At 41.9% G+C, this 27122-nt stretch overlaps 1 protein-coding gene across 1 annotated transcript in view; it reads left to right on the plus strand.

Annotated features, from left to right (window-relative positions):
- LOC137648637 (uncharacterized) overlaps nt 1-27122 on the plus strand; it is a 657712-nt gene that overhangs the window by 585262 nt on the left and 45328 nt on the right. The window contains exon 3 of the mRNA XM_068381627.1: nt 9846-9976. Coding sequence (XP_068237728.1) covers nt 9846-9976 — 131 coding nt within the window. The remainder of the gene's footprint in view (nt 1-9845; nt 9977-27122) is intronic.

Raw genomic sequence — 27122 nt, forward strand, 5'->3', positions numbered from 1 at the left:
CTGTTGATCCAAACCTTTTTGCAGACACCATCTTTGATGGTTGCTTGGAGTTTTTCTGCCTGCTTTCTTAGCACTTTGAGTGATTTAGTGATCATGGATGCTTCAGCTTCCTCATCAACTAAGTTGAGTACCCTTTTCTTGTGTGTTGGAGAATTTCGCGTCTCCACCCCATTTTTCATTCGATTTGCATGCCTTTTATTATCTGTGGCCGGCATGCGGTTAGTGACGTTGCATCATGTTTCCAAATTGCTAGGAAATGCTTAGTTATTTAGTCATTTTATTGTAGGAATATGTTTTATATTATTCTTTTACAGTGTGGTATGATCATGAGTATCCCAACCCCATTTTTATGGCATTACTTGTGTGTTTTTAATTACCAATGACTTAGGCTAGCTCCACCCTGGCCAGCGGCCATGCCTGGTGATTTTACACTTGTTCAACATCTTCTTTCACCTAACCTTACTGGTTTCGTGAGGCTGCCCATCCTCCTATGCTGTCAATTCGTCACAGCAGGGAGCTGCGGTCCCTCTGGTAGTTGGATAGGGTTTTACAGTTGTCCTAGGGAGACTGTTATCACTTTCCACTTACCTTATAGGTTTGGCAAGGCAGCACAGGTCTTGGAAACTTATTCCCTGTGACTACTTCTTTCTTACCCATTGGAACACATTACCCCCTGTTCTAATGCTGACAGGTAACCCTTTTGTGCCACCTTACCCATTCTTAGGATTCCCTCTTACTTTTAGGTAGGCTATGGCTGGTTGTGAGGAGTTGCCCTCTGTGTCCTATCACTGCAGACCCCTTAGAATACTATATACTATTCCTGCTCTATGTGGCAGTTAGGTCCTCCTGCAGTGCCGACTTACCAATTTCTGAATCTCCCATCACCACCGTTTTCCCTTCCCCTTGTGCCTGCTAGTGTGTCTACCTGCTGTGGAACTTTGTTTCCATCCCTGTCTAGTCCCATAGCGACTGAAATGCTCTTCGTCTTTGGACAGGATAGTTTGTAAGCTAACTATCCTGGCCCTAGGTGGACAAGATATTTTCCTTCCTTGGACTAAATCTCTCTGCCGCCTTAGAGACCACCCTGCGGTGATTTCTCTGCCCATTCCCCTTCTGGTTAGGCCATACCATAATAATAATAATAGGGAAGTGGGGAATATGTGGAAAGGAAGAGTACCCCTGGATACAATCCAATTCATAGCTCAAAGGCAGGTACTCGGGATGGGAAAGAATAAGGAAATAGGGAGAAAGAGAAGTACAGGAGAAGAATAAAAGAGAGGGGCAGACCCTCTTGCGATATTAGGGTATTACCATAACCTGACTGTTCTGGGAACTACAGTTCCTCTTGTCTAGTTATCTTGCCCTACCAACTGAGTTTTTCCCTCACCCATTAGGTGGACTAGGCTTGCCTGCATAGTTCTCCCTATGGCCTAAACCTATCCAGGTGAAGAGTTGGTACCCCTTGGCAGTTCCCTGTTCTGTTACTGCAACTTACCGTTCTGTACTATGTACCTCTTGCTGCGGAGTCTTGACTCCTTTACCTAGTTAGCCTATCATTGCAGAAGTGTCGCCTTCTGTCTCTGCTTCTGGGCTTGTCAGCTTGAGTTTTTATAGCACTAGATATGTGTTGGCTATGAGACATTCCCTCTGCCGCCTTAGCTGTAACCTTGAACTGGTCATCTGCTCATTCCTATCGTCTTCCATATCGGAAGAACACTGTCCTCTGAAGTTGGCCGATTGGATCCCACCTGGTTGTCAGGACATCCTTTGAATTTTCAATTCTTAGCATCCTGGCCGTCTTGTACGGCTCTCATTATCTTGCGGGCTAAACCACCTCTTTTCATAAGTTAATGATAATGACCAGGTCTTGGCAGATTCCCTTATTCGCTGCCTTTCATTCTTGTACCTGTCACCCTGATTGTGGACCCTTCACTATGGGATTGTCCACTCTCTTCCTGTCGACTTGACAATGCCTCTGCCACATTGTGTCAACATCCCTAGGGTGTTGAAAGGTCAGTTTTATCTTGGCTGCTAGATATAGTTGCCACCTTAACCAAGCTACTGCCACTTCGGGGCAGTTATTGCGGCCTTAGGCAGTATGATAAATGAATTTGCCTTCTTAGGTTGTCTAACAGACCGACTTTGAAGGTACTGGTGTTCCTTTGATGTGAACCTTTCCTCTATATTCCTACCACACTGTCATTGTTAGTTTTTTTAAAAACCTCCAATGATTTCTGAGCTGTTTGGCATGAGTCTCCATTATCCTGTAGTCTTAAGGCATATTTTAGCTGATAGGATTATTTATGCTAGGATTAATCTTAAGCATTATTTTATGTATATGATTTTTATAAGTATGTTAAATCTTAAGTAGAAATATTTTCTAATGATTTGTTCACATTGAAATTTTTTCTTATTTACAGGTTGCTGATGAAATGGAGTATTCAACGGTCACCTGTTCCAGGCGAGTCAAGTTGTAGCCACAATACCTGCCAGAAACATGAGGACTGTCATGTTTCCAAGGGGTCTCTTGCAATCTAGGAACCTACTAACTGTCAGGTTTGCAGGGACCTCCTTCACACCGGCTTCCATGCCACCGACATCTCCTTGGACGCGTAAGAACAGAGTCGGAAAACAATCCATCTCTGGGTTAGAGGCTCCCAGAAGAGCTCTCAACAAAGTGCCCCTTATCTTCCTTCTTACTATGGAACAGAAGGACTTCTTCTTTCCTAAGGCCGAGGTGACCGCTGTTTTTGGTCACCAATTACCGACGGTTCAACTCCCGCCGGTACCAGTAGATCATGCGGATGATGAAATTTGGGACTCTCTACAAGTCATGAGCCTAGACACCAACAATATGTCGACAGCTTCTTCTGTGTCATCAAAAGGCTCCACATCAGAGAGGGTTTGGGTTCCAAGCTAGTCTTGGACTTGGAATTCTTCCCATCAATTGATAGTTATCCTTACTACTACGTAAAACTTAACTCAGAACCATCCATTAGGGATGATACCATCCCTAAGGAAACGATCATCCTGGACCACAGTAAGGCTCAGTCTCTTTTGGTTAAGGAGTTAAAGACGGACGAATTCACTAATACCCAAATTTCTGCTGTGGGCAAGAAGCAGGCCACCTTTGTAGCCCCCAAGGATACTGTCTTTCCTTTCACCTCTAAAAACTTAGAGGCTGTAAAAAAAGCAGTAGTGGAGGGAAGGCCATTGCCAGTGCTAGAGGAGTGCAAACCTGTCTCCCTAGCCCTTCTCTAGGAATCGGACAGTTGGGAGGATGTCCAACATACTTTTACTGTTAGAAAATTAGATAAAGACATCGGAGGTAAGCAATTTAATGAAAAACTGCCTAGAATTCCAGAATCCCTTCTAAGTGAAGAATTGGAAGTTAAAGAGAGACTATCTACCTCTTTATCCTTTCAATCTTATCTAGAGATGCTCTTTGGAAACTATTCCAACTCTGATCTCTTCCCAGTCCTAGTGACATGTTTCATAGAGATCTCCATGCTTTCTTCCTAGCCAGAAGAGCATGTAGAGAGCACGTCCTAGCCACTACTACAATCAGCCATGAACCTAGAAAGCTGATCGACTCCAATATCTGGGAGAAAGACCTCTTCCCTAAGATATTAGTTAAAGAAATCATGGACAAAGCAACTCAGGAAAATAAGAGCCCTATAGGGAAGTGGGATATGTCCTCTAAAAGGAAATTCAACCCCATAGAAGGACCTAAACCCAAGGTCAAGAAGCCCAGGGGACACTTTAAGAGAAGGAAATCCTTTTCTGTCACAACAGCCTCAGTTGCCACCATCCCTCAGACTGTGTACACGGTTTCCCAGCAGTTTGTATCACAGTCTCCAGCCTTCAACACAGTGTATGAGAGAGCCACCACTACATTTCACTCTGTCAGAGCTCAAAAGAAGAGCACCAGTGGCAGGGGAAAGTTTGGAAAGGGCGGTCAGTCTAGAGGCCGAGGAAGTAGAGACAAGGCAGTTAAAGACACAGGTCCTTCACAACAACAATGAGGAGCTTCCAGTAGTAGGACGACTTCGCCTGTTCAGGGATCGATGGAAGTTCAATCCCTGGGCTCACAGCATAGTCTCTAAAGGACAAGGCTGAAAATGGAGACAGAAACCACAATAGTTCAAGAGGCTCTTCCAACCCACAACCCCATTCTTAGAGGATTATGTACAGAATCTTCTCCAGAAGGGTCATCCGTTGCACAAAATTCATGAACTTTCAAGGGCAGCTATTCTGTGTGCCCAAGAAAGATTCGAACACTCTTCAAACTATTTTGGATTTGTCCCCATATAACAAATTCATTCTGAACGTCAAGTTCCAGATGCTGACTATCTCGCAAATACGGACCCCACCACCCCAGGGGCCTACAACGTCTCTATAGATCTCACAGACGCCTATTGTCATCTTCCAATAGGTCAGCACTTCTCTCCCTACCTTGGTTTCATACTGGCAAGAAAGGCCTATGTATTCAGAGCTATGCCCTTCAGGCTCAATATAGCTGCAAAGATTTTCACGAAACTAGTCGAGGCCATCATCCAACAATTATGGAACAGAGGCCTCTAGGTGATGGTATACCTGGATGACTGGCTGGTATGGGCTGCAACTAAGTCAGAGTGTCTTCGTACAGCTCAAGAAGTCATGTAATTCCTACAGTCTCTAGGCATCAAATGCTCGGAGAGATCTTCACAACAAAACCCCAGTCTTACTGCAAAAGCAGCTCAAGCCATGGTCCACTGCCAAGAGTTTATTGACACACGTCACTCTACAGTATCCTCCTCCATCCGTGACAATTCACACAGCCTAACCAACCAATATTTAATAATTATATATATATATATATATATATACATATATATATATATATATATATATATATATATATATATATATATATATATATATATATATATATATATATATATATATATATATATATATATATATATATATATATATATATATATATATATATATATATATATACTGAGTGGACACTTTCGTCCACACAAGGGCCAACTGTCTTTAATAGCCAAACAAACACAACACTACAGCAACCGGAACACTGACAAATATACACAATTGTATTAATTGGTCTGGTTTGTGCGCAGTATCATCATCATCATCATCATCAATCGAAGGTTCATTCAGTCCGGGTCATCAACGTTTATCTAAATCTGAGCAGTCGTATCAAGTTCCTTAAACAAGCCAGGTCATCAACATACAATTTAACATCCAAGGGAACTCTCTCCAAAGGAGTAAGTTTATCCAAGGAGGAATCACGGCCTGCAGAAATAAAAAAGAAAAACACTTACGAACACTCCTAGCTAACTACACTATCGCACTATAATCAAAGATAAATAATAAATTGTTCCTATCATTCACAATCACGACAAGCAAAGATAAACAAAACTGTACTTACTTTTTAAATAAATAAACACTTCCACGCTGGTAATAAAGAATAATAATAATAGTAAATCCAGCAATCACACACACAACCACCTCTATCAGCAGTCAAATCAAAAAACATTCGCTCCGAAACATTTACTACTCTCCTAACCTAGCTAAGAGTAAACAAACAACCTCATTTATACCAACAGTCTTTCTCACAACAAACAATCGATACACTAACTACCTCTCTCTCTCTCTCTCTCTCTCTCTCTCTCTCTCTCTCTCAGGATTTGGCAAAAACAAAAATAAAAATAAAACAAAAATAAATCCTCCACAACGCCTCCTGACGACGACGAGATCAACGCTCTGGCAAGGAGGAAACCACAGCAACCGACACGTCCGAACCCTAGGCCTAATCCAGCATGGTGCTTCTACAGTACTACCAGCAGTTCGGCAGCGACGCCAAGAAATGTAGGGCATCATGCAATTTCCCTAGAAGATGACGCCATAAGAAACCACCTACCACCATCGCAGCTGCAGAAAACCAAAGCAAGAATGGTTTCTATATCCTCGACACCGTCTCCAACCATAGTCTCATGGTCGACACCGGCGCTATGCAGTCAACGTTCCCGCTGTCACAAGCCGACCTAGACCGTGGTCCCAGCAAAGACGCCCCCTCACTCGTCACCGCCAACGGGTCTCCCATACGGTGTTATGGGACTAGGATCGTCAGGATATCTATCCTGGGCCATTCGTATTCCTGGCCCTTCGCCATCGCTGACGTCAGTCGGCCCCTCCTCGGTGCAGATTTCCTCGCTCACCACGGACTACTCGTCGACGTTGCCGGGAAACGCCTCATCGACACAGGAACCTGCCGGTCCCGTGCCCTGAGAGCCGGCCCTGCCACAATGTCCGTATCCGCTGTAATGATGCAGCCCTACACCGACCTTCTGCAAGAATTTCCTGACGTTTTCAAGCCCGGGCTCCGACAATCGCCGGGATCCCCCTCCAAGCACGGGATCTACCACCACATCAAGACGACGGGACCTCTACACACACCAAATTCCGCCGCCTCCCGCCCCAGAAGCTGAGGGACGCCAAACGCGCCTTTGAAGACATGGAACGCATGGGTATCTGTAAGAAAGCATCGAGCCCTTGGGCATCTCCCCTACACATGGTAAAGAAGCCTGACGGGACCTGGAGACCTTGCGGTGACTACAGGCGCCTCAACCTCATCACAATGCCCGACCACTACCCTCTACCCAACATACAAGACCTGACGAATGCATTACATGGCGCGAAATACTTCACTAAGATGGATCTTCTCAATTCTTACTTCCAGGTCCCCGTATTTCCAGAGGACATTCCGAAAACTGCCATTGTGACACCGTTCGGATCCTACATCTTCGCATACTCAACATTCGGTCTACGCAATGCGGGGCGACCTTCCAACGCCTAATGGATACCATCCTAGGCGACCTACCATTCTGTGTCTGCTACATCGACGACATCCTGATATTCTCAAGGACCAAGGAGGAACACCGGAGGCACGTCCGCGCCGTCCTCAAACGTCTGCAGGAGAATGGCTTAGTTGTACGTTTCAACAAATGCACATTCGGCGCTGAAGGAGTGGACTTTCTCGGTCATCGCGTGTCCTCAAGTGGGGTAACACCCATGACAACCAAGGTGGACGCCATCAGAAAGTTCCCGACACCTACGACCACCCGCCAACTTCAGGAGTTCCTGCGGATGATCAATTACCACAGGCGCTTCATCCCCAACATCGCACAGACCCTGACACCCCTCGACGACGTCCTGAAGGGAAAGGCGAAAATACCTTGAGTGGGGTTCCCACAACAACATACATTCACCCCTCCGCGACTGACGACCGACGCCAGCAACGTCGCCTGTGGGGCTGTGCTGGAACACCTCGTCGATGGTTCTCCTCGACTATTGGCATTCTTCAGCAGAAAACTGAAACCCGCCGAAACAAGATACAGCACCTTCGATAGGGAGCTCCTCGCCGTCTACCTCGCCGTCCGCCACTTCAGGCACATCCTGGAGGGCACACCCTTCACCATCGCGACGGACCATCAACCCCTCGTACACACCTTCACAAAATCGACAGACGCATGGTCCTCTCAACAACAACGTCATCTCGCAGCAATCGCCGAATTCGGGTGCACCTTAAGCTACGTTCCCGGAAAGAAAAATCCAGTCACAGACGCCCTTTCAAGGATTGTAATCGACGCAATCCACCTGGGAATTGACTACGCCAACCTTGCATCCGAGCAGCGCACCGACCTAGAGGCACAGGATCACCTGATGGGGCCATCTGCGCTCAAGATAACTGTAATTCCCCTCGGGCCAGCAGGAGTAACTATCCTCTGCAACACCAGCACCGGCCGCCCACACCCCTGGATTCCAGCTTCCTGCAGAAGAAAAATATTCGACATCATCCATGGACTTTCAAACCCCTCGGGACACATCACTGCTCGCCTCCTGTCTGAAAAGTTCATCTGGCCAGGGATCAAAAAGGACGCCCAGGAATGGGCAAAGACATGCATCAATTGCCAGACAAGCAAGATAAGCCATCACACCGAATCGAGGATAGGTGATTTTCCCCAACCGAAAAGACGTTACGGTCACATCCACATCGACGTCGTGGGACCTTTGCCGCCTTCAGGATCTGCTTGCTACCTGCTGACAATCATCAATCGCTCCACGAGGTGGTTGGAAGCATTACCAAAGAACGAAGCTACGACCCAAGCATGCGCCGAAGCCCTTTTGTCAAGCTGGGTGAGCAGATTTGGCGTTCCTGATGACATCACGACTGACAGAGGCCCCGCTTTCCTGTCAGAGATATGGCTCGCTCTGGCAAACCTGATGGGAACGACACTCCACAACACCACGGCATACAACCCCGCAGCAAACGGCATGGTCGAACGAACTCATCACGCCCTCAAGGCGTCCCTGATGGCGAGCTGCACCGACGGGGACTGGAAATCACGACTTCCTTGGGTACTTCTCGGCCTTCGCACCGCCCCTCGCGCAGATGGCGAGCCATCGCCCGCTGAAAAGGTATACGGAGAGGCGCTCGCAGTTCCCGGCGAATTCTTTCCCACATCAACCGACGACACGCAGCTGGATCATCTCAGGGACATTGCCAGAAAGTTCAGGCTATGTGTTAAAACTTACCAGGACAGAACTAAGCATTTCAAGCCGAGGAACCTGGACGACTGCGGGTATGTTTTCGTCCGTGTCGACGCTCATCGACAGCCGCTAACCAGACCCTATCGAGGACCCTACCGAGTAATCAAGAAAACGACGAAAGCCTTCCCTCTCGACGTGCATGGCCAAGAGGACTGGGTCTCAATAGACCATGTGAAACCGGCGTTTCTCGAAGGAAGTGACACTGCCTCCGCGGGACCTGGCAGATCCAGAGTGCCACCTCAAAACAAGGTGCCCAATGAGAAGAAAAGCATCAAACAACAACGAGAGGTAGCGATCCATACGCCGACCGCCGATGCCCCCCTCCGTTCAAGAACAAGAGGAACCCTCCGACGCCCAAAACGTTACGAAGACTAGTCTCATCAGCCCTCTACGCCGCCTGATGTCTTGGGGGGGGGAGTACTTGTAAGGACATCGCTACCTCCGTCGTCAGCACTCTCATCGAATTCTCCATTTCATTTAAATTCTCTTTTCGCCACACTGTGGTTCGCTGTATATATTTATTCCGCTCCCTCAGAGCTACAATTTTATGTATTTATCATTTCGCTACCTATTTCTATTGACTTGTATTTCAAGCCTTTGTACGTGTGAAAAAACACACATATTGTGGCAGTTAGTTCAAGCCAGATTGGCGCCTGCGCGCATGCTACTTTTCCGTCCGCACCTTGTATTATATTCTCGCACATGTTTGAATAAACCGTCAGTTGTTGTAGGTGATAGCTCGTCTCACTGTCCTTACAGGATCAATGTAAAAACAGATTATCAGGAAAATATATATAAGTTATAGAAATCGACGAAAAAATACTCCAAGGTGGATGGAAGAGGTGTTGGGTGATCAGAGGCTCCCATATTCTCGGAAAGCCTTGGAATTATCTCCCTGTCATGATTCTGAAAATAATTCCATGGGCCCGTGTTTCCTTCAAGATTTGGCTTGATAACGAGGGATATTTAATTGAAGGGAAATAATAAATACAGTATTCTAAATCAGCCTTTAAATCATTTCTTTAACAGATTAATACATTCATTCATAACCACGCGCTTTTAATTCTGAATCCGTCGATGTGTTAAAATTTTTCAAAATGAACCAAAGAATATTTAACATATCTATATAAACTTTGTACTTTATATCAACTCGTATGAAATTAAAAAAGAATTTATGCATACCATATTTTTTTGCTTTATTTATTTTATTTCATCCTTTTCAGCCCTGATTGTAAGATTGCTCACTGGCAGATTCATAGGCGAATACGACCCAACCATGGAGGCCGTGTACAGCTACCAGATCCCTCTGCCGGGTCATGACTTGCCCATGCAGGTCATGGATACGGCAGGTCACGTGAGTACCTGTTTTTTTTCCTCTCTCTCTCTCTCTCTCTCTCTCTCTCTCTCTCTCTCTCTCTCTCTCATTAAAACTTTATTTTTCCTCTTTCTATGTATCCCACTCTTGAGCCGCATGCAGTAAGGTTTATCCATCTTATAAGTTAAGGTCCCTCCAGCAATCGACACTTCATTTTTTCCTACCCAGTAATTTGTCTCTCCATCTCTTGATCAAAATTCTTCCCAGAAAATCCCAAATTGATTGCACATATATTCACACCCTCGTCCCTAATACACCTGACAACATTAAGCTAATCGAACCATTTTTTTTTATTTAAGGGGTCAACTACTGCATAGTAATTATTCAGTGGCTACTTTCCACTTGTAATAGAGCTGCAGCTAGGTGGAGTTTGGTCAAACGAAGTGGTAACAATTGTGGAGTACAGAGGCTCATAGAAAAGGATTGGGCATAATAGGACCTGGACGTCTGCTGGTGACCACCTGCAGCGTTAGGGCCTTGGGGACTCCCAAAGGGGGCGAATATAGAATCTTGATCAAACGTAGATACGTACCACACGCAATGTATATCAGGGTAACTTACACATCACACTGATTAAGATATGGCCCATGCCCGACAAATTCTCTACTGTATTAGGCCTTCAAAAAAAAAAAAAAAAAAAAAAACGCCCTAAAATAGGCTAGACCAAGCATTCTTGATACACTTGAAACCATGTTTATATTCTTCTACACATCTCGGAAAGTTCAGAATGACCAATGCCACACGAACTATCTGCTGCTTGATGTCTTCCGGACATGCGCAGAAGTTGACCCCCTTCCTTCCATGACATAATTTTTTCAATGGTATAGCTTCGGCGAAACGGCAGTTGTGACAAAATAAATTAAATAAAGAATCTTCTGTTTGTTTAATCAAAAGTTCACCCTAGAAAATATAAATCAACTAGGTAAATGAGAATATTCCTATGGTATACACGTTGAAGCCACTTAGATCATTTTCCAGATGAGACCCATAACTATATCCTATTTGGTATTTTTGGATTATAGTGACACAAAGATTATGAAAAAAAAACTGATTTAATGCATGATTAGGCTAAAACTATTAATGATCTAAAATGTTAATTTTGTGGTCAATATATTTAATTTTCTATGTTCAGTAATAAATCACAGGTTTGGTTGCATTTGTTGACAATTACCAACTATATAAATGTTTTTTACTAAAGTTTTCTTCGTAATATGAAACACAATACCAAATAGTTCATGTAAAGTGACGATGAACATGCCAAATGTAGCTCCTTTCTAAAAATGCTCTCTCTCTCTCTCTCTCTCTCTCTCTCTCTCTCTCTCTCTCTCTCTCTCTCTCTCTCTCTCTCTCTCTCTCTCTCTCTCTCTCATGACCCTTTTCTGGGTGTATGGTGAGCCTAATGTAGCAGGCAGGCATTATGTCTGGCAAGTATCACTTTTTACTTTATCTGCCATTCAAAATAAGGGTACAGTAGTTTCCTTTAGTACCTTTTATGATTTATCTACATCAATTTTCCCACAGCTAAGGCAGGAGTCTACTTTTGAGCATTTCTGGCAGGCATAATGCAGCAGATAATTTGTCTGGCATTGGCCATTCCGAACTCTGAGATGTGCAGAAGTTTATTAACTCTGTTTCAAGTGGTTCCAAAATGTTTGGTCTGACCTCTTTTTTTATGGCGGGCCTAATACAGCAGAGATTTTGTCTGGCATGGACCATTTCTTAATCAGTGTGTGTAACCTACCCTAAAATGCAATGTGTGTGGTACGTATCTACGTGTGATCAAGATGATTTTTTCGCCTCTGTTGGGGTCCGCAGGGCCCTAACGCAGCAGGTGATCCCTGGCAGACGTCTAGTTCTTCATATACCCTATTATTTTCTACAAAACCGTGTACTCCACCATTGGTTCCCCGTTTGTTTGACCAAACTCCACCTGGCTGTCGGCCTATAAGAGTAAAATACTATGTAGCTATAGTAACAGCTTTAGCTATGGTAAGCAGCTCTTCTAGGAGAAGGACACTTCAAAATCAAACCATTGTTCTCATGGCTTGGGTAGTGCCATAGCATCTGTATCATGGTCTTCCACTGTCTTGGGTTAGATTTTTCTTGCTTGAGGGTACACTCGGGCAGACTATTCTATCTGTTTTCTCTTTCTCTTGCATTTTAGATAGTGTTTTCGACAGGTTTAATAGAAGGGCCGTTGATGCCCGGTGGTTTATCAAGAAGTCGCCTTTTCTCTATGTTTCTTTATCTTTCTCTCTGATATTAATTTTCAAAACCATCCTTAATGTCCTCCCTTCAGTCCAGGTGACTTGAAAGGTACTTAGCCTTACATGGTGTATTGGCAACACATTGTTAACCAATTTCAACCGACATTTTCTCCTTTGTCTATGGTTTATATGAGTCACTTTATAACAATATATTCATGCACATATCGTCTTTATCATTATTGTTAAGTTTGTTTTTAAATATAATGAAACTTTGATATAGCTTTTTATTTCTATTCAATCTGGAGGCAATGAGCAAAATTTAGGACCATACTGTTCCTTCAGAAAGTATAAATATTCTATTATTCTCAGAAACTTTGGTTTCTTAAATGAGGCATTAATCTGAGCTTCTTATTACAGGTTTTAATAAACCAGTAATTTTGAAACGATATGTCATTCCTAGGGCAGGAGGAATGGCGGTGTATACTAGGGCTGAGTACCCTGCTTCTCATAAGTCCTGCTATGGATATGGATGTCATGGGTTTCGGGTAATAAAAGTTTTTGGCCGGCATAAATTTCATTAGTGTTTGATCTACTGGAATCTAGACTTGGGTGATTCTATTTTTCATTGTCTTCTTACCATTATGGCTAGAATACAAGATGATAGAAAGGCCATTTTCGTTTTTTATGTTCATTTCAACACTCTCCATAGGGAGTGGATAGATTTTGTTTCTCCTACTGATCGCCATGGGTTAAGAGCTTTGGATTTTGCCTCTGAATCAGGCTGTGAGCAAATCATAAGTGAAGCTATTCATGGGTCTGGCAAATGCTTGGACTTCGTATACACCGACTCCCCTGGTGTTACAATAAATAGGGTTAGTTCTCCAGTTGGGCTGTCTGTTCATGCCTTACTTTCATTAGTAATTAGGACTGAGCAGCCTGTCCCTAACGTGTCTTACTCATGTAAAATTAATGTAAAATCTAAAGTTGATTGGAATGAGATTTTGAGTGATCTTTTGCATTTGAAGTGGTCACAATTTTATAGATGTTGAGCCTATTGTACTCTTTAATGAGAATCTGGTTAACATAATTAATAGGTGCATCCCTTCTTGTGTGCTAAAATACCGAGTGAAAGAAAAACCCTGATTCAATGATGATTGTAGACATGTTTATTTGGAATAACAGGGGTCTTATCATCTTAGGAAGGGTAACAGATTTGACTTGGAATAACTATACTTAATTAAGAGCAGTTGCTCAAGAATTTTATTCTTCAAATGAAGAGTAATACAATTTATCCATAAAAGAAATCCTTTATGGTACAACCCAGTTACATAAGTGGTGGGCTACTCTTAAATTTGCACTCTTTGGTATAAAATCAACAGTTCCTCCTTTTCTTAAACCAGATGGCTCTGTCACTCCTCATCCAAAGGAAAAGGCAACCCTTTTGACCGGTTTGTCTGACCGTAAGTAGAGTAATGAGAAACTCGATCTTCCTCATTCCGGTTTCCTGAGGAGAAACTAACTAGTTCAACTTTTAGGTCCTATGATATTAAAACACTCTTAATAGACCTTGATTCTTATGGAGGTGTTGACCCAAATAGAATTTTTCCTTTCTTATTTATAAAGACTGCTTATTTCTTAGCACCTAAGGCACATGCTATTATCTGAAAGTGAGCAAGAAAAGGTTCTTTTAGCGCTTGTTGGAGAATTGATAATGTTACTCCCCTGTAAATGTGTTTGTGGTAGCTGTAGTCCTACTGATTACCGAAATTTTCATAAGTCTCATAGTATCTAAAGTTTTTTAATGTTCACTAGTTTGCAATTTGGATTTTGCAAAGGCCTTATAGTATGTGATGCCCTTCTTACAATTTCCCATGCTGTACAGAAATCTGTTGATTGTGGTCAAGAAATTTGTATGATTGTCCTTGATTTCAGCGCTGCCTTTGATCGTGTTAATCATGAGGCCCTTGATTTTAAATTCAAATTGTTGGCAGTAGGTGGGTCTTTCCTTAGCATCATTATTGAATTTCTAAGTGATAGATTGTAGAGTTGTTGCTGACTGGCACCACAGTGTGTATAGGAATGTGATATCTGGTGCTCCTCAGGGTAGTGTTCTTGGCTCATTACTTTTCATACTATATACACGTGACATGTGGATTAGCCTATAAAACAAACACCTTGTATATGCAGATGATTCTACTCCAGTCGCATCAAATCCATCCCATGAATATAGCTCTGGAGCTGCTGAATCCTTTAATAGAGATCTAGCTAAATCTATGGCAATGTGCAAGTTATGAAGAATGAAGTGGAACCCTAACAAAATTCACAGTATGATTGTAATTTGGTTGAGGACTATGGCTTTTCAACATCCAAATCTCTGCATTGATAATATTTCTATAATTCTATACGACTCCTTTGAAATTTTAGGTGTGATTCATAATTGCAAATTTACTTTTGAGAAACACATTTGGTCTGTTTCTTTTTCAATTGTCAAAAAATGGCTTATTGAGAAGTCTTTTAAGATTTTCAATGATCAATCTATTCTGAAGACGTGTTTCACTCCTTCTTGTTTCGAGTATTTTTCTCCTCTCTGGTCTTCAGCTGCTGTAATGTGCATAATATAAAATTAATTCTAACCAAAAGCGGCTCGTGAATAGGCACTGTGGAACTGCAGCACCCCCTATCATTTCCACTTGATTATCGATAACATTCAACATAATGATTTTTTCTTTAATTTTTTCTTTATAATTATACGATATATAATTCTTAAGCTTAACGTTAGTAGCCATTCATAAGTTTATAAAAAAAAAAATATCAAAATCTTTTAATGGATTGTGAACTTTACAGTTCCAGGATAATGGTTTTTCGCTGTTGTGAGAATGTGAAAATTGGAAGCTCTCTGCGAAGCTGCGAAGAGAGAGAGAGAGAGAGAGAGAGAGAGAGAGAGAGAGAGAGAGAGAGCAGCAGCATAGCACTGTTTCTCCCACAGTTCCAGCCTTGGTGCGCTGGTAGAGGGTAGTGTTTGGCACAGAAAAACTTGAAACTAAACCAAGAGTAAACTACTGTAGGTCTGATATTCATGAATATTGCAACCTAAGTGACCTGCTGAAATTTACCTTGGAAAATAATCTTGATGATATTCTTAGTGAAATTACAAAAGGATAAAAATTCTTTTTCGACAATTCCCATGACCACATCTGAGGCAGAACGTTGCTTTTCAACACTGAAAACAAAAGCTTTTCCAAGAAGCACAATGAATTCGGAAAGACTAAACGCACTTGCAGTGCTTTCAATGAAGAAATATTTTCTGTTCTCATCCAGAGATCAAGGAGAACATTATTGATCTATGCACAAATTAAAACAAGAAAAATATTTTATTTTCAAATAAATCGACCATGTTTATTTTTTTTATTTTTTTTTTCTTATACGTGTTTGGCATGATATTAAAACAAAGGCTACAAATTTTCTAGAGCAGTACCCCCAATAATTTCAGCCACGAGCCGCCGTTGATTCTAACAGTCCAGCCTTCTCCATCATAAGGCTCAATACTACACAGTATTCTAGAAGTTGTATTCCAGCTGTAGTCAGATTGTGGAATGATTTTCCTAATCACGCCGTTGAATTGGTGGAACTTCAGAAGTTGCAACTTGCAGCGAATGTTTTTATGATGAATAGGCTGACACAAGCCTCTCTTCATAATTTGTATATGACAGAACTATTTAACATTGTTACTGATCTTAAGATAGTTTATAGTTATTTCCTTATTTCCTTTCTTCGCTAGGCTATTTTTTCTTTTTCCTGTTGGAACGCTTGGGCTTATAGCATCCTGCTTTTCCAACTTGGGTTGTAGCTTGGCTAGTAATAATGTAGGAGTAACAATATAGGAGATGATATCAAACAAAGAATAAAGGCCAGGGCACATGAGACGCAGAGATATGTAAACAGAAATAAAAGATATCAGCAGAAAAAAACTCTTCGAGACAAACCCAGAAGCGGAACCATCCAAAAGACTTAAGGAAGGGTAATAGAATAACCCAGTAGCACATATAGTGAGGAAAGTGATGCATTCCTAAGGATGCTGGATGTAGCTCGAGAACCAACACTATAAGCGAGACGTCTCTGTGGACTATGTTTAACAAAATAATAATAATAATAATAATAATAATAATAATAATAATAATAATAATAATAATAATAATAATAATAATAATAATAATAATAATAATAATAATAGCTTAAATTTTCTGTGCACAAAAAAAAATTGCCTACATTTTATCCAGTAAATTTTTCATCGTAAATTTCAGAATCCAACGAAAAAATACTAAATATACACACTCTTCTTACCACGACCGAAATAACACTCGAGGCTTCACGTTTAATAGTTTTAAATGAGTCTCCCTCTCCAAGGCATTCTCTTATAGAAAGCCTAGATATATAATAAAGAAAACGACCAATTTCATCAGAAACTAAATTATCATACTATCATCTAAGAAGTAGAATAATCAGTCCACCTCTAGCGGTGCACTATATGCCCTACTCGAAAGTCTTAATCTTACCCTTTCGGGCCCTAATTGCCCCTACTTTTTAGCCTTCAACTATGTGTTTGTCCCCACTTCCTTTCTACCATTGTGTTGTCCTGACCTAGATTACTTCTTGTCATTCACTTCACATTGGAACTGTGTTGTTTTCTCACAATTGCACATAGGCAATGAATAGTCCGTCCTATCCCCTAAACACACACACACACACACACACACACACACACTGTGGGAAATAATTCCGGGAAAGGCCTCCCCGTTTCTGATTTCCGGACCAGAGCCTGAAGGATAGAGCGCCAACACTCTCACACTTGACAAACTAGAGAACCGCAACGAAGACTGTAGGAATGTTCAATTTGATGTACGATATGTTTTCCCTGTTATGTGTATCTCTTTGCACGGGGTTCAGGAAAAGACACAAGTCAGTTCCCGCTCATCCCTTGATCTGTAATCAACTCTTGTACATTAAAGGAATCAACTGTTCCCGAGTATGTCTTAACCTGCTTACATGGCGCAGTGAATCTCGTTCCAAAGCAGGACCTACAAGATGCTGAGACGAGGCCATCACAACACACCCAGGGGCACAGCAAGACGTTTCCCCAGGGGCACTGCAAGCAGGAATGCAACACCGGCACGCCGGCGCCACGAGGGACAGGACTTGTTACAGGCTTTGGTTGGCCTCATGGCACAAGGAAGACCACATGGTTCAGCCTCGGCAGGTGTTAGGGTGATGTGCCCTGAGAAGTGTAGCTATGAGATGACACAAAGCAGTTTTCGAGAATGGTGTCGCTCTATGAGTAATTGGCTGGCCTTAGGAAACGTCCCAGGAGAGAATGCACTTATCAGTATCCGGTTAAACTGCGATGAGAAGTTAAGGATGGCTATAGATGCAACGCACTCAGAGGTTCAGTGGAACTCATTAACAGCCTCTGAGGCATTTGACAGACTTGAGGAGATCACGACGAAGTCTGTGAATAAGGCAGTAGCATGGGACAAGTTTTTCTCAGCGCAACAAGGCGATCAAGAAAACGCGAAATCTTTTGTGCATAGGTGCCAACAATTGGCCTTAGATTGTGGGTTTAAGTGTCCCCATTGTCGAGCTGATCTGAATGATTTTGTGTTAGTTCAGCGGATAACAAGTGGTTTAAGCAATGTGGGACTTAAGCAAGAAATCCTACAGGATCATGAGGTTTTCAATACTGTGCAGAAATTGTTACGTAAATGTGAAATTCATGAATCCGCAGAAAAGGATAGTATTAGCGCTCGTGGAAGGGCAAACGTAGCTAGTTTGGTAAAAGGAGATGAGATAGGCTTAGGCCTAGTTAAAAGTGGGTTAGAAGGTGAAAGTAAAATTATTGCTAGCTATAGGTCTAATAATAGCGACAAGGGACACGGCCGTGGCCGTAGTAGCTCGAAACCTACTGGTAGCAGTAAGTCAGATACCAGGTGTAAAAAGTGTGGTGGTCGTTCTCATTGGCAGGGAAAATGTCCTGCTGATAATGTTAACTGTTTTCAGTGTGGTATTGTGGGGCACTTTGCTAAATTCTGTCGTCAAAGGGGGCAACAGCCCGCCAAAACAGCGCCTATTGTGGACGCGTCTGTTACGTCATGCACTGTTGCCTATCCACCTGCGGACAATCACCAGGTAGGCCTATGTGCGGCAGTGGGGGAACTGCCGATGGTGAAAATAAAGGTTAAGCATGAGTTCTCATGTGAGTGTGTCGTTGTTAAGGCTGTTCCAGACACAGGGGCAGAAGTGTGTATAGTAGGGATAGATTTGTTACCAAAATTGGGTTTGAAGGTACCTAATCTCTCTCGGTGTAATGTCATTGTAAATTACGCAGGGGAGAAGTCATTGAGAATATATGGGTCTGTTGATATGCTAATAGAATTGGGTGATAAATCAGTGAGCACTAGTGTTATCGTTGTGCAAGATGCTACCCGTTTTTATATGTCTTTAGAAGTGTGTAAATCACTAGGTCTAGTGCATACAAAGTTTCCCCATCATACTGTCGCTACCGCGAATGACGTCACTCGGAAACCCTTTGCGTCGACCAACCCCCGCCAAACGCCTGAAGAAAACGTTCGCACACGGGTAGGGGGTGGTGGTCGTCAGCGCGAGATGCCATACGCTGCCACGGAGGAGAATGTCCCTAGGCTGAGGGACTGGCTACTGCAACGTTTTGCGAAGACTACATTCAACGTTTCAAGAAACCCTCTGCCGATGATGAAAGGAGCCCCTCACCACATTCACCTGAGGGAAAGTGCCATCCCCTATGCGTGTCATACACCTATACCAGTTCCTAAGCATTGGGAGGCCGATGTTAAGGCTCAGCTCGATGAAGATGTCAGATTAGGAGTAATTAGGGAGGTCCCTGCTGGTACAGCTACGGACTGGTGTGCGAGGATGGTAGTAGTACCAAAGAAAAATGGTAAACCACGGAGGACCGTGGACTATCAAGAGCTTAATAAGAATTGCAAACGAGAAACGCATCACTCATGTGCTCCTTTTGACATGGTCTCGGGTGTGCCACTTCGTACATATAAGACTGTAGTTGATGCCTATGCCGGATTCCACCAGGTGCCATTAGATGAGGAGAGCCGACAGTTGACAACGTTTATTACACCATGGGGGAGATATCAGTATTGTCGAACACCTATGGGTCATTGCGCGACCCCCGATGCATACACGAAAAGGTTCGATGACGTCAATATTGATGTACACAGAAAGTACAAGTGCATAGATGACGTGTTGTTATATGACAACAGTGTTGAGGGAGCCTTTTGGCATACTTGTGATTTTTTGCAATTATGTGGAGATAATGGTATTACGCTGAATCCGGATAAATTCCGATTTTGTCAAAGACAGGTAGAGTTTGTGGGGTACGAACTTGATTGGGATAATTATAGCCCTTCTAATGAGCGTATGAGTGCCATTAAGAACTTCCCCATGCCTGCAAGCCCAACTATCACGGATATAAAATCTTGGTTTGGACTTGTGAACCAAATTGCACCTTTCGTGGCTGTAGCACCAGTAATGGAACCATTCAGGGATCTTCTCAAGAAATCCCCCCATCGGAAAGTTTATTGGGACCAACGCCTTCAAAACAGTTTTGTTGCAGCCCGGGACAGCCTTTGCAAGATGTTGGGCGACGGACTGACATATTATGATAAGACAAGGCGCACTGCTGTTGTTACCGATTGGTGCAGAGAAGGAATGGGATTTGTTATATTGCAACAATATTGCAATTGCGAGGATCTCAATGCCCCTTTTTGTTGTAAGGGGGGATGGAAACTGGCATTATGTGGCAGCAGGCACCTGACAGAGGCGGAGGCCGGCTATGCTGTCATTGAGGGGGAAGCGGCTGCAGTAGTATGGTGCCTTAGGAAATCGAGATTGTTTTTACTGGGATGTCCGAATTTCATTTTAATCACGGACCATAGACCTTTGGTAAAACTCTTTGGGGATAGGAGCCTAAAAGACATTGCAAACCCGAGACTACTAAGGTTGAAGGAGAAAACTATGCAATATAGTTTTACCATAAGATATTTGCCGGGGAAGAAGAATTCGGCAGCCGATACGTTATCAAGATACCCAGTGATTCGCAGTGAAACTACCGTCAAAGACGAAGAAGAGGAGGAACTTATGAACGAAGTTTGTATTGCCTCCATGACGTCATCGCTGGCGGATGACGTCATTACTATGGACTGGGCTACCATGAGGGGGGAAGCAGAGAAGGATCCTGATTATTTACTATTGCAGCGACGTGTCAGCGAAGGGGGTTGGCCGTCGTCAAGGTCTCAAGTGGAGCCCTGCCTAAAACCTTTTTTCAATGTACGTGATAGACTGAGTGTCATTGAAGGATTAGTCACATATGCATATGACGAGGGGTATGTTCGTCTGGTAGTTCCGGAGGTACTACGTTTACGCATTGCAACCAATTTACATTCAGGTCATCAATCAACTGACTCCATGATCAGAAGAGCACGACAGGCGGTTTATTGGCCTGGGATTGAGGGTGACTTGGCAAATTATAGGGAACAGTGTCATGATTGCAACGTTGCGGCACCTTCGCAACAAAGGGAAAGTATTATATACACTCCCCCTCCCGAATATCCATTTCAGAGAACTGTTGCAGATTTATTTCAAGTAGCAGGGAGGCAGTGTATGGTCTACGCCGATCGACTGACTGGATGGATGGAAATTTATTTCTTCGCTAACGGAACTACATCCGCGAGATTGATCCCAGTTTTTAGAAGATATTTTATGCAGTGGGGAGCACCTGAAGAAATATCAGTGGACGAGGGCACGAATCTAACGAACATGGAAATGAGACATTTCTTCGGTAAGTGGGGAGTATCTATGAGAGTGTCGTCTGCTCACTACCCCCAGTCCAACAGGCGGGCAGAAGCTGCTGTGCGCACCGCCAAACGAACATTAATGGGCAATACTCTACCTGATGGAGGGCTAGACAATGACAAGGTAGCTCAGGCGATATTGCAGTATAGAAATACTCCATTACGTGGTATAGATAAGTCTCCTGCACAGCTGGCCATGGGTCGCCAACTTCGAGATTCGGTGCCAATGTTAAAAAGTTATCATTTCGTCACCGAGCATTGGTTGGAAACCTTGTCCGCAAGAGAGAGGGAAAGAAGCGTTGTTGAACAACGAATACCATCCAAGTATAACGAGAAAGCCAAGGATCTTTCCCCCCTACAAATAGGTGAGAGGGTAGCTATCCAGGATGTGACTACACGAGCCTGGAATAGAAGCGGGGTGGTTATTGAAAAGAATAGATACCGCCAATACCGCATAAGGTTAGACGGGAGCGGAAGAATTTCAACAAGAAATCGCAAGCATTTGAGATCCCTGCCACCCACACCACCTGAGGGAGAAACTACTCCCACCGCCTCGGGGGAGGCTGGCCCAGTACCCACCCAGGAGAGAAGTAGCACTAGGGTACGTCGTCCTCTGCAATGGCACGATGATTATATTACAGAGTAATTCATTTTAGTTGTGTTTAATAAATATCCCCTAAACATGTCAAGTTTTGTGCATATACTTTAATCCTGATTATTTGGGTTTAATAAGTGTTCCTCTTGTCATGTTTACCATTTATGTATGTTCCAGCGCTGTGTCCGAAGGACTATCTTTATTATAGTTGAATTCCTTTTGCTTCATATGTTACTACCTTTACCAGTTTTATTATTTTTGCAACTAAAAGGAGAAATCTATACTTATATTTTAAATATACTATGTTTTCTTTGAATGGGGAGCTTTGATCTTAAAGGGGAGGTGTAGGAATGTTCAATTTGATGTACGATATGTTTTCCCTGTTATGTGTATCTCTTTGCACGGGGTTCAGGAAAAGACACAAGTCAGTTCCCGCTCATCCCTTGATCTGTAATCAACTCTTGTACATTAAAGGAATCAACTGTTCCCGAGTATGTCTTAACCTGCTTACAAAGACGATTTGCTTTCCCTACACACGTTTAAGTCCAAAGATTATTCTATACCGGGACTGTCGGCACCGATATCACCTTGATGTTCAGACGCTACTCCAAGGGCGCAGAATAGTAAATCCCAATCAAGTGTGGTTGGACTGAATCAGTTATGTTAACGACAGTTTCACAAAGAGTTAGGGGGAGCAGTACTGTAAAAGTCCAAACGTCCTAAGGACCACCGGGAGGTAATACCGTAGAACATTACAATAAAGGATTAACACTGATAGCTTTAGATTGACGTAAATATAAACTTACCCTTAAGTCATATCTCACCTCATGAGATAACTCATTTAGTCATTTCAAAATGTAAAGGTCAAGTTAAAAACAGTTAATAATTTTAACCTAAAAATGGCGTTTATTACCATGAAGTACAACAGGAATTTTCACCTAACTGACACAGGAAAAAAACAGCAAAACTACCTAATTGAAATTTGAATAAAGACTGCATGGCATATGAAAAATGAAAAATGCCAAGAAAATGGTCAAATCAATAAAATCGTAAATCAATAATCAAATGACTAATCAACCAATGAAAGTAAAAATGGTGACTGAAATAATACCAAAAGTTCTACTCACTACTTTGAACACATTCCTCTCGGGCAATAAGATTTCAAACTTGATAGAGGGGAACAGGAACACAACTCATGTTAATGGACACGCCACGAATGATTAAACCATACAGTTTGAACATGACTTCCTAGGTAAATGTGCACATCGTCAAATAAAGGTTTGAAAAAAAAAGGGGGGGGACAGTTCCTTGGCCAAGGTTGAGCACTGTTAATTAGTACTCACGCTCTTGAGGATTGATTGTAGACAACGTAATAGAAGCATCTTGTAAACTATTAAGAACACGGTGCATCTTCAGTTCTACACAGTTGTGTTTTATCTTCGTAAGCCTATCTTCTAAATAACGGCACAAAGTAAGGCATACTGTTGGTTAGTAACTGGTTGACCAACAAGTAGTTGAACCGACGCCTAAGTTAAAAACGACGCCTCAGATGAAGAGGCTATGCCTACGTCCGCCTTCCACGCTTCCTGGTTTTTAAGTGAGCCGCTCACACGCTTCTGCCTCCCGCCGCTGAGCTGGTTCGAGTCGCTCGAGTCTTCTTCAAATTTCCATGAGTACGTGGTTTGCTGAAGGGTGCTTCTTCAAATTTCCATGAGCACGTGGTTTGCTGAAGGGTGCTTTTTATAAATACAAGGATCATTCTTGAAACTCCAGGGGAAAGTAATTATAAAGAAATCCTACTGTCTGGCTTATAAAAATTAATATACATACAAAAAAATTAAGTGGCGTTTAGTGATGTTCAATAACACAGAAAACAATCCCAGCTAAACAGACTTATAAATAGGTACTGAGATGTAAATAGCAATAAGCTAAGATCAATGAGTTACGTAAATTAAAGAGTTACTTAAATACAAACCAATTGTGGTTAAACATACAAAGCTTCAAGAGCATTTGGAACAGAACGCAACCAAGTGCTGTTTTTGGAAGTTGTCGACGGTCGGTTGCATCGTCAAGCAATGTACTGTGAGCTCAGGACATGAGATAAAATCATCCACAGAGAAATGAGGTGATGAAAGGTAAAGCATTACAGGGGAATGATGGACATGTTAGCAGCAATGAATATTTAAGGGAATAATAATGAAGGTTACAAGGGAAACAAAAGAAAAATGAGATCCGTAAGACCCAGAAAATAACAAACAAAAAATAAAAAATGGAATAACGGGGGATGAATAAAATAAAGTATGGAAAGAATTACCAAACACACACACATGCACAAAAACCGACACATACACACACACACACATGCACAAAAACAGACACATACACACACACACACACACACACACACATATATATATATATATATATATATATATATATATATATATATATATATATATATATATATATATATATATATATATATATATATATATATATATATATATATATATGTATATATATATATATATATATATATATATATATATATATATGTGTGTGTGTGTGTGTGTGTGTGTGTATATATATATATATATATATATATATATATATATATATATATATATATATATATATATATATATATATATATATATATGGAGAATTTTTTAAGGTGTGTTCTGAGTGGGAACTTGGTCCGGGAAAGTCTTCTTATAACAGTTACATAAAGTTCAACAGGGGAGGATATGAGCACTTACTCTCGGGGCACAGACACCCTGCTAATACTTTACTGTCACAATTCACTAACCATCACTCTTTAAATAAAAAAGGGGAAATTTTACTGTCCAGAGGCCGAAGAACTCCACACGTAGGATTAACAATAATTTATGGCCTACTCTAGCTTTGTCAGGTCTATAGTCATCTCATTCTCAGGCTCTGTTTCGGCTCCGTCCCAGCTACCCCAATGAGATGCTGGACAGGTATTTTACGTTAATGTAATTAAGACAAAATCCAAAATGGGAGCAGTGATGTAAAGTAGTTTAAAAGTTTATAAAGATAAGGATCTTTACCTTCGAAGCAAATATATTAATGCAAAGTTCCTCGCTGTTACCACCTATAGACTTACTTAGGTTTTCTCTTTAAATATTGGGTACTTTGTCCTGTGATCAACTATTCATTTCACACATTAAAATAAATGAGGGAGCAAAAATACTAAGGAGGTTTAATTAACCTAATATTGATTTATTCACAAATTTACATTAAAACAAAACGGACATCTTAACAACACAAAAAATGGTATCAAAAGAGATGCAATTCAAATAATGAAAATGATGGGTTAGACATGTGGTCTGCAACAATCAAAAATCAAAATGGAGTCTAGCACGTGGCCCACGTGACCCAGAGACTATGCTAGTCTCAAACCAGAAATGATAAGGGAAAAATATTTACACACAATCCCACCGCACACAGTCCGAATAGTGTAAAAGCCAGGTTCCCTATAAAGTTAAAATTAGTCTAAGCTAAGAATTGGGGGAAAACTAAATGGCCATTGATGTAGTACCTGCACTCCTTTGAGATTAGTCCTATGCCCGTGGTAGCTGTTGACCTGGTTGTCGCACTAATTGGCACGTTGCACTCTTGCCTGGCTCACCCCAAGAATTCTCACTTTGGCTGCAACTAGGTACACCAGGTTCCTCTTCTTCTCAATCTCTCCGACCGGCAGCAATCTTTTGCGAGTCGAGTTTTGGGAGAGAGGGGGATAGGGGTGAGCCAGAAGTGCACGGATTAACTACTGACCGGGCCGGTCAGTCGGTCACAACAGCTTCTTGATGAATGGGGTCGACGCTAAGGTCGAAGAGATCACCTGGCTTCACCTTTCCAGACAGGTGAGGAGCTTGATGCGCACGGTAATCCATTGGGGGTGCCATATCGGGACTTCAGGACAGGGCAATATATTGTTGCAAGGAGTGCAGAGGAGGCAGGATTTTGTACTAAATACTTTAGAGAAATCTTGCTGTTCTAAGGGAGTTTATATATACAATAATCCTACCTATACTGGCTTGCTAAAAGTTAATATTTAAAATGATTAATTAGCAATGGACTGGTGCGATGGGCATACATCTTAAAATTAACAAACCTTAATTGGTATTGAGAAATATTAGATGCATTAATTTAGCATTATTGGAATTTGTATAAAAAATGCAGTTTAGGAATTTAATCTCGACCCACGTAGTTTAAGGAAAGAACCAACATACGCCGGGGTTACACTAAGGCCCTCTGTGGCGTATTTACGCTATGACGTCACGAGCATGGCGTGCGCCACTGTCAACAAGTTTAGAGGAGTCCTCCCTATGTTTCGTTAAAGAAAATTGAATGTAGAAGAGAATATTTAAGGGGTAGCTGTAGTATTAGTAGAAGAGAGCTAAAAATACGATTAAAAGAAGAAGAGTGAAGAAAATTCTTCACAATATATATATATATATATATATATATATATATATATATATATATATATATATATATATATATATATATGGTAAAGTTTTAGATTCAACCAAATTGGGAAATGTATTATATTAATATATTTTCCTAGTAAAGCACGTGATAACAAAAAACTTTCTCTCAATACATTATTGACGCTGATGTCTACTTACAGAGATAATTATTCAGTTATTGTAGGTCTGCATTTTATTTCTAAGTGTTCTGTATACCTTTACGCTGCCACGGGACCTAGCTCTTGTTCGTTTGTATGTCTGTTTTCATCTTACTTGGCTCCGCCCCATTGCGTAATGTGACAATATTTTCTTGAATGCGCATTTGCTCCTCCCACTAATGTCGCTCCTCCAATCTAAATACTACTGGGTTCTTTTCAAGGGTTATTATTGGACGATTTATTGGTCTCTCAGTCTTGTTTCAAGGATCTGTTTTTCGTGCAATATAACATTGTAAACGATAGTATTTTGTTTTTTTCCCTATTTCATTATGGGAGAAACCCGTGATTGTCGTTTGTTTTCGGTTTTCAAAAGTTCCGGTTTCTATATTTTCAGCACACGTCACTTAACTGTCATGGATCCTCTGGTACGGTTGTGTGAAATATGTCGTTATTCCTATTTTGATGTGATCGGCCGATTTCATGGGAATTATAATGGAACTCCTGAAGTACTGAATCGTTTTCTAAGGGAGCATTCCGTATTACCTTTAAGTGTCCAGTGTGGTAAATGTGATTCGCCTTTTAATCAGAGGCTGAACGTATTCCAGTACTTGATGATTCAGAAGAGGGTCAACCACAACCTTCCACATCTTCATCGTCATCTTCCGTTTAAGGTAAGAAGTGATTTAACAAAATATATATATTCAAATTTACCCCTGGTTGAAGGGGGGGTCGCAGGGGGGGCGAAGCCCCCCCCCCGGTAGGGGTACAGGGCCCC

Source organism: Palaemon carinicauda, chromosome 10 (assembly GCF_036898095.1).
Source record: "Palaemon carinicauda isolate YSFRI2023 chromosome 10, ASM3689809v2, whole genome shotgun sequence".
NCBI lineage: Eukaryota > Metazoa > Arthropoda > Malacostraca > Decapoda > Palaemonidae > Palaemon > Palaemon carinicauda.